Below are 14,008 nucleotides of genomic sequence, written 5' to 3' on the forward strand. Positions count from 1 at the left end.
TTGCAGTGGAGATAAGCTCACCATTCTTATTCTTGACAATAGTCACTGCCCCTTTCTTAGGTACTACAAACACAGGGGAAACCCTTCCTTGATGTGTTGGAAGGGGTTTAAGCTTTACCTTTGGTGCTTCATTAGCCTCCTTTGCAGTGGCCACATCTAATGCATCTAGAAATTGCTCCTCCATGTCCCTGTTTTCCTTGTTCTCATTCAACTCAAAATCATGATTAGTATAGAATAATTCGTTACGCATATCAGAGACAATGGAATAAACAGTGTCAACCATCATGCAATTATCAGAATTAGAACAAGGATATTTCATAGTTTTATTTAAATCAAAATCTAAAACCTCCTTTCCTACTTTCAATGAAATCTTGGCACCCTTTACATCAATAAGGGCCCCCGAAGTAGCTAGGAAAGGACGTCCTAGAATTATGGGTATATGAACATCCTCATCCATATCTAGGACCACAAAGTCAACAGGTATCACAAACTTCCCCACCCTTAGGGGAACATCTTCCACCTTACCCTTTGGAAATTTGATCGATCGATCGGCTAATTGAAGGGATATGTTAGTGGGAAGAAGTTCTCCTATATTTAATCGTTGACAAACAGAATATGGCATGAGACTAACACTAGCTCCAAGATCACACAAAGCATTATCAATATTCATTTTTTTATAGCACAAGGGATTGAAAAGCTACCCGGATCTCCTAACTTAGGAGGCATTTTGTTCATTATTATAGCACTACAGTGTTCAGTGAGGTTAACAGTTTCTACCCCTTCACAGTTTCTTCTACCACTCAATATATCTTTTAAAAACCTGGCATAGTTAGGCATTTGCTTGATAGCATCAGTGAATGGTATAGAAAGGTGGACTTCTCTCAAAGTCTCTAAAAACTTCCCGAATTGGGCATCTAGCTTATGTCTCACATATTTTTGGGGATAGGGGAGTCTATGTAATAGGTCGGGTTCATTGGTTTGTGCTCCCACCTGTTCCTTTGGGACCTCATTAATTTTATCTTTTTCTCTGGTCCTCTCATCCTCACTTCCCACAACATTATCAGTGATAGGTGGAGTCACAGGTTGACTCTTTGGTGGTATTACATTATCGTTCCCTATCAAAGTCTTTCCACTCCTAGTAGTGATAGCATTCATAGAATTTTTAGGGTCAATACCTTGAGGCGGTAGTTTTGAAACTCCAACCCCATCTTTTATAGCACTAGCAAACTGAGAAATCTGGGTTTCAAGCATCTTATTATGTGTCATCACTTCACTAAACTTTTTATCAGTGGTGGACTTAAAAGTGTTGAACATTTTAGCTGGGACTCCATCATTTCCTCCAAGATAGATCCCTGTGGTGGTCCTTGAGCATAATAATTATCATTTGTAGCTCGGGAACCACGCACATTAGATTGTTGGGGATTTTGATTAGAGTACCCCTTATTATTATTCCAGTTTCCCCTGTTATTAATGCCGTTTCCCCCTTGATTGAATTGCCCTTGGGAATTATGATTCATTTAATTACCCTGTTGGTATTGGTTTTGATTTCCAAAACCACCATGTTGATTATAGGGTCCTTGGGAATTTTGGTCCCTTTGGCCCCTATTTCCCCACTGGTTTTGATAATCAAAATCATTACCTCCCTGATTATAATTGTTCCCTCTTTGATTAGGTGGCAGATATCTATTATTATCATTCTTAGGTCCGTTATCATAAGACATAGCATTGACCTGTTCATTATTATATCTATTACCATCATTATTATTAGGATCATATGAGGGATCAAAATTACAGGCAGAGGTATCATGATCATAAGACCCACAGTTTTCACAGAAAATCCATCCTACAGGCATATTGGAAATGGAAGGATTAGGATTCATACCTCTCCACTTAGATTGGGAGGGAAGATCTTGCAATGGTACAAAATCGAGCTTGGCTTTAATCGCTGACATATCCTTCCCGAGGTTCGTAATTTGTGATGTCAGGTGCTAATGGCATTGAGGCGGTCCACTGAATAGACCGCTCCTCCACTCTTGTTCACAGCATCTCGCTCGCCGTCTTGCCAATCCATGTGGTGCCGTACCACATCTTCGATAATATCTATGACCTGCTCTTCAGTTTTGTTCATTATTGGGCCACCTGCTCCCGCATCCAAACTGGTTTTCCCTTGAGGACTTAATCCTACATAGAAAATCTGTAGCACCTAGTATGTTGGAATTCTGTGATGCGGACACTCTCTCTGGTACTCCTTGTACCTTTCCCATGCTTCATAGATCGACTCCCCACTCCTTTGCCGAAACCCTTGAATCAAGGCTCTAGCATCGGTCGTCTTCTTTTGAGAATAGAATCTTCCCAAAAATGCTGTCGTGACATCATCCCAAGTGTGTAGAGTATTTTGTTTTACCTCCTTCTCTAGCCATTCAAGGGCTCTCCCGATGAGTGAAAATGGGAAAAGCTTTAATCTCACGAACTCTTGGTTCACCCCATTGACTTTGATAGTGTTGCAGTACTTCTCAAATTCATTCAGATGAGCAAAAGGGCTCTCATTCTTGGCACCGCTAAACTGCCTTCGTTCGATAAGGGTGATCATGGCAGGCCGGATCTCAAAGTCATTGGCTTGAGTGGTGGGTGGAGCAATCCCACTTGAAGCTCTATATGCCCCGGGAGTTCCCAACTCCTTAAGGGGCCGTGGCGCTGGCCGATTAGGTTGGCGCGGTATGTCTTCCATTGGAACATGTTGTGTGTTGTGTTCCTTTCCTTGAGAGTTTGATGACGTCAATCGAGATTTACGATTGCTCTTCAAAGATATTTCGATTTCTGGATCGAAGGGTATTAATTCTCTCTGTTTAGACCTGCGCATACACACTAACCAAACCAATTAAATAGCAGGGCTACAAGTGTAGCCAAAAGGGGAAAATCTTTTTGTGCTTTTTTTATGATGAACTAGACTAAAGAAATCAAAAAGCAATTAACAAACACCGCTCCCCGACAATGGCGCCATTTTGACGAGGGTTAAATCGGTCGCTACAATCTAACTCTCAATCAAACAATACTTATACGAACACCCTATAACCAAGTACAATGGCAAATAAAGGTTCGGTCCACGAGGAACGAGAGTAATTGCAAATCAATCTTAAACCTAAGCTAGTTCGAAATCAATGGAAAATGGTGTTCTAAAATACTACTAATAAGATGGAATAAATCAATAAACTAAGACACTAGGGAGAACGGGAATTCACCAAACCATCGGTAACTACGCAACAAGGAATCACAGAGACAAACGGGATATGCAAAGACTATATGTCTTATCAATATCATGTGATAGGAAGACAACGGGCAATACTAAGCTTGGATTTCTCATGCACTTAACATTACTCGATACATAATCAAACCACATTCAATAATGAAATACTCAATTCATAATCTCTTGTTCAAATCAAGGATATCATGCAATCAAATTCAAGATTCTAGGTTAGCTACTCCTATTATAATGAATTAACATGCAATCGCATATAATCAATTTAATCACAATCCGTTTATCAAAATCAATCCTCAATTACATAGATTACCTAGGCCGGGTTTCATCCCGAAACCCTAGCTAGGAGACTACTCACACATATTCATAATCAAAGCAATAATGAATTCCAAAAGCACAATAGATATAAACATGAATTCTGATTAAGGAATAATAAAGCTTGATTAATAAACAAGAATGAATAATACCAATTGTATTGATGCGAATCAATGGAAAAGTTCAGAACTTTGATATCCGTCGTCAATGAATAATACAAAGAATCTTCACAAATCTTGCTTCAAATCAATCCAAGAAACTAAAATCGCTAGAATAATCTTTAAGAAAACTAATGAATCTCTAATAACAGAGAACGTTCTCCAATAACTCTCTACAAAAGCTCTCAAAAACTATCTCTAAATCTCTCTCTCCAATCTCTCTCTTAACCCTTACAATCGGGCTATATATATATGTTTAAAATCGGAAAGTAAATCGCAGGCTGCCCTTCGTGAATTGGCACGGCCGTGCTGGAAGTGGCACGGCTGTGCAAGCATGGCAGTAGCTGATCCGCAATATCTTCAATTATGGCACGGCCGTGCTGAATTTTGCACGGCCGTGCTAATGCCTGGCACGGCCGTGCTGAATCTGGCACTAGCACGGGCATGGAAATTGGCTTGGCACGGTCGTGCTAATTCCTGGCACGGCCGTGCTAAAAGTGGCACGGCCGTGCAGCATAGGCAGGAAGGTTGCAAGCACTTTGGTCTTCTTAAAACAGTCACAACTTCTTATCCAGAGCTCCGTTTGAGGCGTGAAATATATCGTTGGAAAGCACTTCAAGTCTACTTTCCAATGAAATTAGAATCACTCCATTATCATTTGTATATCGAAAGTTATGAGCAAAATAGTGAACAGGTGTCATATTTGTGAACTGTTCTGCCTTGCCTGCTACTTAACTTGCTTTTCAAGGCCTTGAAAACCGCAGCAAAGCCTTAGCTTGGTGGACTAGGATCGATAATAGCCTGATTACGCACCAATGGTTCGGGAATCGACATAACTTGGTCAACTATACCTATTAACACACCAAAAACAGACCGAAACCCGTGAAGCATGTAATATGAAGGAAACGAGTGTAACAAGGCAATAAACGACCAAAACGGGCCTAAATACATCCAAAATCACCCATTTATATGCCTTAAAGCGCGCCCTAATGTGCGCTTATCACACACTTCAAGGTGTTTCTAAAGAGAACACCAAAATGAAGATCAAGGTTCAGAGGAGGCTGCTCAGGCTCAGAAAAACTTTGCAGCAACCCTGGAGGCGGAGCAAAACCGCCTGGTTGCTGAGAGTGACGCTGACAATGACGCCCATATGAAGATCGCCTGGGCTGCCTTGTACCCAGACACGGATTACATCATCTGGGCACTGGCTAACATTTATGCCGAGTACGTGGTGTACTTGAGAGACAGAGGTGAGCCAGAGCCTGAGTCCTTTCATGCCTGGGTCAACTCCAACAATGAGCTCCCCGCGCCTGAGCAACCTGGTCCAGGTGTAGCACAAGAGATTCCCTCAGATGATGAGGAAGAGGACCAGGAGGCACCACTTGCAGGCCAGAAGTGATCTTTCAGCGGCAGTATGCCAATCTCTGTTTTTATTTTTTCTTTTTTGCGGCAGTATGCCAAAACTTAATTTTCCGGCCTACGTGCCGAGTATCTTTGTATTTACCGGCTATGGAGCCGGGTTAATTAACAATTTCTCTTTTCTCCCGGACGGGGTCCGGTTAACATTTGATCAACTACAACCGTTTGGTTGGGTGGACTTTTGTGGAATGCACCGACTGAGTTGGTTTTGATCATTTTGCGTTTGCGTTTGAATTTCAATTTTTGCATTTTTGCCTAACTTATCAAAAGCATGCGGCGATTTTTTGCCTAACTTATCAAAAGCCGGCTGTCCTTGCCCCTGGACGGATGTGTGGTTGGTTTCAAATGGAGTTGGTTGATTAACTTAGGAACGTCTGATGCTGCAAAGAGCATGATACGTTCGTAAGTCAATCAATCACAATAGTGATTGCCCCAAACCAAGTGCACAGCCGTACACCAACAGGCGTTCCAGTCTCTAACCAGACGGAGTTTGTCCGTCGTGGTGGAGATTGCATAGCCATTGCACAATTCTTTTGCCTAATTGGGATAACAAGTGCAACTTTGGAATAAATAACCTAAGTGAGAACTTCAGCCGGTAACCGACTGATGCCCCAGGGCATCCGGTATTCGGTAACTTGATCGTTCTTCACAGATCATTCTGGTCAGACGGCTATGAGACCAATTTGGTCATGTAATTTTTGTCGTCTGCATAGATACGAAGAACCGACAGACAGTCTGTTCTCTGCGACGATTGCACCCCGAGGGGTGTCTCTGGACGCCTTTGTCCATGTTGGGACAGGCGATTTTATAAAATGAGCAACCATCCGGCCATTTTGGCCTTTGGTCTTGTTTGAGACCGGTTGTATAGCCACTAAGCGTTTTTGTGCTTAATTTTTAATCGGAGCATTGGCCGAACTTTATTGAATTACACTAAGTGTTAAACTTAGTTAGTTAAACAGAAAATCCGTCTGGGTCATTACCAAGGCGAACAGACAATTATTAAGTCAAACTTAGTAAAATAAATAAAGAATCCATCTGAGTACTACCCAGGCGGTTAAGCAGCTGTAATCTTTACTAAGTGTCGAACTTAGTTAATTAAATAAAGAATCCGTCCGGGTATTACTCAGGCGGGAAAACAAAAACAGTTTGCAAACAAAGTCCGAATTCTCATTAATTGACTCATTGTTTACAAAAAACTTACATTCTCAGAAGTAGTACTTTTTCAAATTGTCTCCATTCCAAGTTCTAGGCAGGCGCCTGCCGTCTGGAGTTTCCAAGCGGTAGGTGTCATTCCTTACTTCTTGATCAGTGGCCATTTGGCCCACTTTTCTACTTCGTTTCTTCCCCGATTGAGCCCTTTGTTTGCCCTTTTTCCTCTATTTTAGCTTAGTTTTGTTATTATTGAGCATATTTGTTACTTGGAGTGGTTTTGAGTCATTTTTTGCTCATTTCCTAAGGTTTTATTCCCTCTCCTTTAACCCATTTCAATTTGCTCCTATTAGAACCTTTCCTATGATTTGTGTTTTCCATCTTACAGGTCCTCCCGTGGCTAACAAAGCAAGGATTGGATGCAAGGATTAGGCATGCTTTGGAGTCAAAGGGATTGGAGCATTAGAACCCAAAATATGAAGGAAAGAAGAGTTCAGAGCGGGCGCTCTAGATATGGAGCGGGCGCTTTGTATTCCTTGCTGCAGAAAAACCAAGTACCCAACCCTCAGAGCGGGCGCTCTAATGTTGAAGCGGGCGCTCTAGCTCCCAGAATAATCAGAGCATTTTCTGCGAGACTTCAGAGCGGGCGCTCTGGCCTTATAGCGTGCGCTCCGTGTTCCCCTGACCGATTTGAACTCTGCTACACGCGTAGGCCGACGGCTCTAATTATTTTACTCTGCACGTGATGCCTAAAATTTTGGGCCTTGATTTGGGTTAGGTTTTAGAGGAGGGTATAAATACCTCTCTTCCTTGTAATTGGGAGGAGAGAGGTATGTAGAGAGAGAAATATTAGAAAATCAGATTTCAGCTTATTGTTTTTTTTTCTTTCTTTTGCACTTTAGATTAGTTAGGGTTTAGTTCCTCATTAGATCTAAAACACTACTCTTTGTCACTCTCTTTCATTTTCAATCCAAGATTAAATCTTTTGGTATTATTTCTATCCCTACTCTTTATTTATTGCTTTATTTATCTATTTTAATTAGTTTTAGCTTATCTTTAGTTGTTATTTCAAGTCAATAGAATAGTTTAATATCTTAGTTGCCTCCTTGTTTAAACTTGCAATTTCTGGTTTTGATCCTTTATTTTCTTGCTATTAGTATAATATTATCCTTATTTGCTTAGATTTCATGCTATTTAGAATAGATTACAAGTAGACTTAACATATTCTCTTCAAAGTTAACTTCTTTAGTAAAGTTTAATCATCCTATTTTCTGGTTTTAGCCATGTTTCTCTCATTAAACTTAGTTTTTGCTTTTGTTAATGTTCTTGTGTGCTTTGGTATGACCCTTCCTTCTCTAGGCTAGGTTTCTAGCTAGGGGAGGGGGAAATGATGAACTAATGATGAAATGAATGATATGTGGTGCAAGATTGGGTAGATTGAGAAGTTTTGCAATTGATTCCAACCTAGGTTTTAGTTGTTAGGAATTAGAGATTGATCACCTCTAAGACCCTATTTTGTGTTGCATGCTAGTTGCGCGAGAGTGAGCTTGTATGTGATGATGACTAGGTTAGGGATGACCTCGACCACCGAGGCGGGGTTGGGTAGGCGGTGTTTAGGTGAGCCCGAGAGGGAATCCTAGATGTTGGACCATAGGCCCCAATTGTTTGGTTGACCGATTGAACCATTCTTGTTGCCTCTAATTGTTGAAATCATTGTTAGTTAGGAATTCTCCCCTATCCCCTAGTGTTTGCTATTCCTTGATTTTCGAAGTTTTATACCTCTGCTTGTTGCTTGTTAATTTAGTTCTTAGTTTATTTGTTTCCCTAGTAGCTATAGATAAATCCATCAAAAATTTATTCCTCCCTTTTCAATTGACTTATAAGTGATCTAAGCAAGAGACGTTTGACCTTCCCTGAGGATTCGACCCCTCTTCCACTATGCTACCTTTGGTTAGTTTAGGACGTGGGTTTTCTTTTTATTCTTGACTCGACCTTTAGGAACTAACGACACCTAGGGGGCCGACCAAGTTTTGGCGCCGTTGCCGGGGAATGGCAACATTGTTTATTGCTTAGTTATCTTGTTTTTCAATTGTTTTCTACTTCTATCCTTCTATTTTTCATTTATTTCTCCGTTGTTGTCATTCGCTAATTGTCTGCTTAGCTGTGTTGAATGCTTAGAAGATCACAGGGACCACCTACTCACGACCTCGATCTCGACATTGACCGCACTCTAAGGCGAGTGAGGAGACTATTTGTTGAACAAACGGGTGAGGAGGAGGAGTTCTTTGATTCTTCTAGTGATATTTCTTCAGACATGGGGGATGCCAATGGCGCTCTTTTTGGTGACTTTGGTAATCCGGGTAGTCATGAATTGCAATGTGGGATTCTACTTCCTACAACGGAAACAAATTTCACTATCCACCCGCACTACACTCAAATGGTGCGTGGAGATCAATTTTCTGGAGCAGCTCATGAAGATCCGATAGAGCATTTGGACAAATTTCTCGAGACATGTGCTTTAATCCAAACCAACCAAGTCACTCAAGAATACATCCGGATGCACCTTTTTCGGTATTCGCTCACAGGCAAGGCTTATAGGTGGCTCAAAAACCTAAAGCCCGGCTCGTTGGCCACATGGAGAGACACGGCCAAAGCTTTCTTGAACAAGTTCATTCCCGAAGACAAATCAACCGAATTGAGGCAGAAAATTTCATCATTTAGGCAAGAAAGGTATGAATCTTTGGGGGAAGCTTGGGACCGGTTTAAAGAGTATGTGAGAGCTTGCCCACACCATGAGTTTGACAAGCAACTTCTCATCAAGTTCTTCTATGATGGTCTTGACGACATACCCAAGCAAAATTTGAATTCCAGATGTGGTGGACATATTAGCAAGGTGCCTCAAGCTCAATTGGAGGACACCATAGAGGAAGTTGTGAGGTACTATTCTACGAGTGGTGGAAGAAGAAGAGGTGAAGAGAGAGCTTCGGGCAAATTCGAGCTTGATCAAGGTTCACTCAAGGCTCTTATGGAACAAGTCATTGACAAGAAGCTGGGAAATAGCCAAGGGTCTTCATCTTCCTCCACCAATCAAGTACACTCTTTCTCTTGTGAGAATTGTGGGGGTACCAACCATGATATATCATATTGTGGTGGTCGAGACCCCGAACATGTAGCGGCAATGGGGTACATGAACAATCAACGTGATAATTGGAGAGCCCCCAATGCCAATTATGGTAATAGATTTCAAGATGCAAGTGGCCCAAGCCACAACACGGGTCAAATGGCTCCCTTTCCAAATCCAAATGCTAGCAATCACCCTAGAGCACCATTCAAGCAAGGACCACCCAACCAATTTCAGAATTTCCAACCCAACCCTTCCATGCAAAATGATCCTAATCAACAAATGCTCATGGAAACTCTCAATAGAATCCAATCAAGCATATCCGCCATGGATCAAAGAATAACCAATAGTGAGCGAAAAGCGGATCAAAGGCATCAAGAGGTCACCGCACATCAAAAGATGATGGATAATCAAGTGGCTCAACTCGCCGAGAGGGTGACCAATCTAGCCAATGAGAAGCTCCCGGGCCAACCTACTACCAACCCGGCTACCACCCATCATATCAAAGCTATCTCTCTTAGGTCCGGAAAGTCTTATGAGGGGCCTAGGAGTGATCAATCGGAGCACAACAAGGAGGGTGAAGAGCAAGTGGTTGAAGAGGTCAATGGAGATAGCCAAGGTCAAATAATTGACAATAGTGTTGAAGGAAGCATTGAGAAGAAGAAGGGTGAAGGTAGTGAAAAGAGCAAGGAAGTTGGGAAAGACAAGCAACCATCAACATCTTATCAACCATCAAGGTTTGAACCACCACCGCCTTATCCCGAGAGGATTGTTGAGAGGAGATTGAATGACAAGTACAACAAGTTTATGGCTATGCTCAAGTCACTTCACATCAACATTCCATTCCTTGAAGCCATGACTCAAATGCCACCCTATGCAAAATTCCTCAAGGAACTCCTCTCCAACAAAAAGAAGCTAAGTGATGAGTGTATCACTCTTCCTCATCAAGTTAGTGCCCTAGTGCAAAGAACCTTGCCTACCAAGCAATGTGATCCGGGAAGCTTCACTCTTCCGGTCAAGATTGGTGATATGGAGACCACGGGTGCACTAGCCGATCTTGGGGCAAGTGTGAGCCTCATGCCACTATCCATTGCAAAGAAGCTCAAGTTCGAGATGATACCTTCAAGAAAGGTGATTCAATTAGCCGACCGGTCCACAAAATTCCCATGCGGTGAGTTAGAAGACGTTCCTATCAAGATTGGGAATTTGTTTGTGCCTTGCGATTTTGTGGTGATGGATATGGAGGAGGACCCTCATACTCCTCTTATCCTTGGAAGAGAGGCACTCAAGACCATGGGAGCGGTCGTCAATTGCAAAGATAATACCATTACATGTGAGGTGGCCAATGAGAAGTACAAGTTTGAATTCTCAAAGACTTTGAAGCAACCTAAGGTAGAGAAGATTTGGCGGGTGGACTTGGTGGACTCCGAACTTGATGAATTGGTGAAGTCTCATGAGGTAATTAAAGACAAGGGTGATGAAGACCTCCCATGTGAGGAGGTGGGTGAAGGAGAATCTTTGTGTGCCTTGGAGCTTGAAAGCCTTGAAGGTGAAACTCATCCCGAGACTCAAGGAGCCGTGGATGAGCTCCCATCGATCCAAAGTGAGTCTAAGGAGGAGAGTTCCACGCCTCCTCCCAAGGTAGAACTAAAACCCCTCCCTCCTTCTCTCAAATATGCTTATTTGGATGATGATTGCTTACATCCTATTATTGTCAATGCTAACCTCGATGACACCTCATTGCAAAAATTAATTGAGATTTTAAAAAAATATAGGAGTGTTATCGGGTATAGCATTGATGATATTAAGGGATTAGCCCTAGCTTTTGTATGCATCGCATTCATCTTGAGGATGATCATGCCTCTTCCATTGAACCTCAAAGGCGGTTGAATCCGACTTTGAAGGAAGTGGTTAAGAAGGAAATCCTCAAACTACGTGAAGCGGGGATCATTTATGCTATCTCCGATAGCAAATGGGTGAGCCCGGTTCATGTGGTTCCCAAAAAGGAGGCATGACCATCATACAAGATGACAAGGGGAATGATATCTCCACCCGCACTGTCACGGGGTGGAGAATGTGCATTGACTATAGGAGGCTTAATAAAGCCACTAGAAAAGATCATTTCCCCTTGCCATTTATCGATCAAATGTTGGAAAGGTTGGTGAAGCATTCACACTATTGTTTTCTTGATGGTTATTCGGGTTTCTTTCAAATCCCAATTCACCCGGATGACCAACATAAAACAACCTTCACTTGTCCATTTGGGACATTTGCCTACCGAAGGATGCCCTTCGGATTGTGCAATGCCCCATCGACTTTCCAACGATGTATGACAGCAATCTTTTCTGATATGATCGAAAATGCAATAGAAGTTTTCATGGATGATTTCAGTGTTTGTGGTTCGTCTTTTGACCTATGCTTGCACAATCTCGAAAAGGTTTTAAAGAGGTGTCAAGAGACGAACCTTGTGTTGAATTGGGAAAAGTGCCATTTTATGGTCGAGGAGGGCATTGTCCTCGGGCATAAAGTGTCCATTAATGGTATTGAGGTAGACCCGGCAAAGGTCTCGGCGATAGAAAAGCTACCCCACCATCATCGGTGACCGGGGTACGTGCCTTCTTGGGGCACGCCGGCTTCTATCGCCGATTTATCAAAGATTTTGCACAAATAGCAAGACCTTTGACGAGTTTACTTCAAAAAGAGGTGGAGTTCAAATTCGATGATGCTTGCACTAAGGCATTTGAAACCTTGAAAAATGCTTTAGTGAATGCGCCTATAGTGCAAGCACCGAATTGGGAACTCCCGTTTGAACTAATGTGTGACGCGAGTGATAGTGCAGTTGGAGCAGTCCTTGGGCAACGGAAAGAAAAGAAATTGAATGTGATCTCTTATGCAAGCCGGACTTTAGATACGGCACAAAAGAATTACACCACCACGGAGAAGGAAATGTAGGCGGTAGTCTTCGCTTTTGACAAGTTTAGACCCTATTTGGTGTGCAACAAGGCCATTGTCTACACCGATCACTCCGCTGTGAAGTATTTAATGAGCAAAAAGGATGCTAAGCCGCGTCTAATCCGATGGGTCCTTCTCTTACAAGAATTTGACATTGAAATACGGGATAAGAAAGGAAGTGAGAACCTAGTGGCTGACCACCTCTCAAGGTTGCCGTTAGACCACCCTTCTTACCTTGACAAAGAGGATCCCATCGATGATGAGCTTCGAGATGACTCTCTTATGGCGATCGTTACCAACACCATCCCTTGGTTCGCTGATATTGCAAATTATTTAGCAAGCGGGGTGGTACCTCATGACTATGATGCTCGACAAAGGAAGAGGTTCTTCAAGGAAGTTAAGAGGTATTTTTGGGATGATCCAAGCTTGTACAAGAAGTGTAGTGACGGTTTGTTCCGGAAATGTGTGGCAAATCATGAGATGGAAAGGTATTATGGAACATTGTCATTCACTACTTGTGGAGGTCATGGAGGTGTCAACAAGACCGTGGCAAGGATCCTAGGTTGCAAGCTTTGGTGGCCAACTATGCGCAAAGATGTTCACAAGTTCATCCTTCGATGTGACCGATGCCAAAGGATGGGAGGAATCACAAAGAGAAATGAAATGCCGCAACAATCAATCTTAGAAGTTGAGCCATTTGATGTATGGGGAGTGGACTTCATGGGTCCGTTTGTCTCCTCATGTGGGAATTTGTATATCCTTTTGGCTGTGGATTATGTGACTAAATGGGTGGAAGCGATACCATCACCCACAAATGACCACAAGGTAGTGTTGAAGTTGCTCAAGAAGATCATCTTTCCTAGATTTGGGTGCCACGGTGCCTAATTAGTGATGGCGGATCTCATTTCGCCAAGAAACAACTCGAAGCACTTTGAAGAAATATGGGGTACATCATAAGGTTGGACTCCTTACCATCCACAAACCCAAGGGCAAGTGGAGGTGTCCCAACAGAGAAATTAAGAGTTTGCTCGAGAGGATGGTCAACAAGTCTAGAAAAGATTGGTCCCTAAGACTGGATGATGTACTATGGGCCTTACGGACCGCTTACAAGACACCGATTGGCACCACGCCATATCGACTTGTCTATGGTAAGGGATGCCACCTTCCGGTGGAATTGGAGTACAAGGCATGGTGGGCTGTAAAGGAACTCAACATGGACCTTCACTTGGCCGGAGAAAAGAGGTTACTCAAGCTCAACGAGTTGGAAGAGTTGAGGTATGATGCTTATGAGAGCTCTAGACTCTACAAAGAACAAACCAAGAGGTGGCACGACAAAAGGATTCGAGATCGTGACTTCGAGGTGGGTAACAAGGTTCTTCTCTTCAACTCACGTCTCCGACTCTTTCCCGGGAAGCTCAAGTCCAAATGGGTGGGGCCGTTTACAATCACCAAAGTAACCCCCTATGGCTCGTTCGAATTGGAAAATCATGAAGATGGGAGTCGGTTCATGGTGAATGGGCAACGGATCAAAAGATACTATGATGAAGGAGATATTGGAAAGATCGGTTGCCTAATGCTGGGACGGTCCACACCGTTCCTCCCCCTTAGCTTTATTGCTCGTGACGTAACGTCAAGCTA

The 14,008-nt window shown here is 42.7% G+C and overlaps 1 protein-coding gene across 1 annotated transcript; it reads left to right on the forward strand.

The window, feature by feature from the left end:
• Window positions 1-13,406: 13,406 nt before the first annotated feature.
• Window positions 13,407-13,742, forward strand: LOC110703573 (the record flags this gene model as incomplete). The annotated part of the gene is made up of 1 exon (XM_021881352.1): window positions 13,407-13,742. A coding segment is annotated over exon 1 (336 nt), but the record flags the coding sequence as incomplete, so codon positions are not given.
• Window positions 13,743-14,008: the final 266 nt, after the last annotated feature.

Source organism: Chenopodium quinoa, unplaced genomic scaffold (genome assembly GCF_001683475.1).
Source record: "Chenopodium quinoa cultivar QQ74 unplaced genomic scaffold, ASM168347v1, whole genome shotgun sequence".
Lineage (NCBI taxonomy): Eukaryota > Viridiplantae > Streptophyta > Magnoliopsida > Caryophyllales > Amaranthaceae > Chenopodium > Chenopodium quinoa.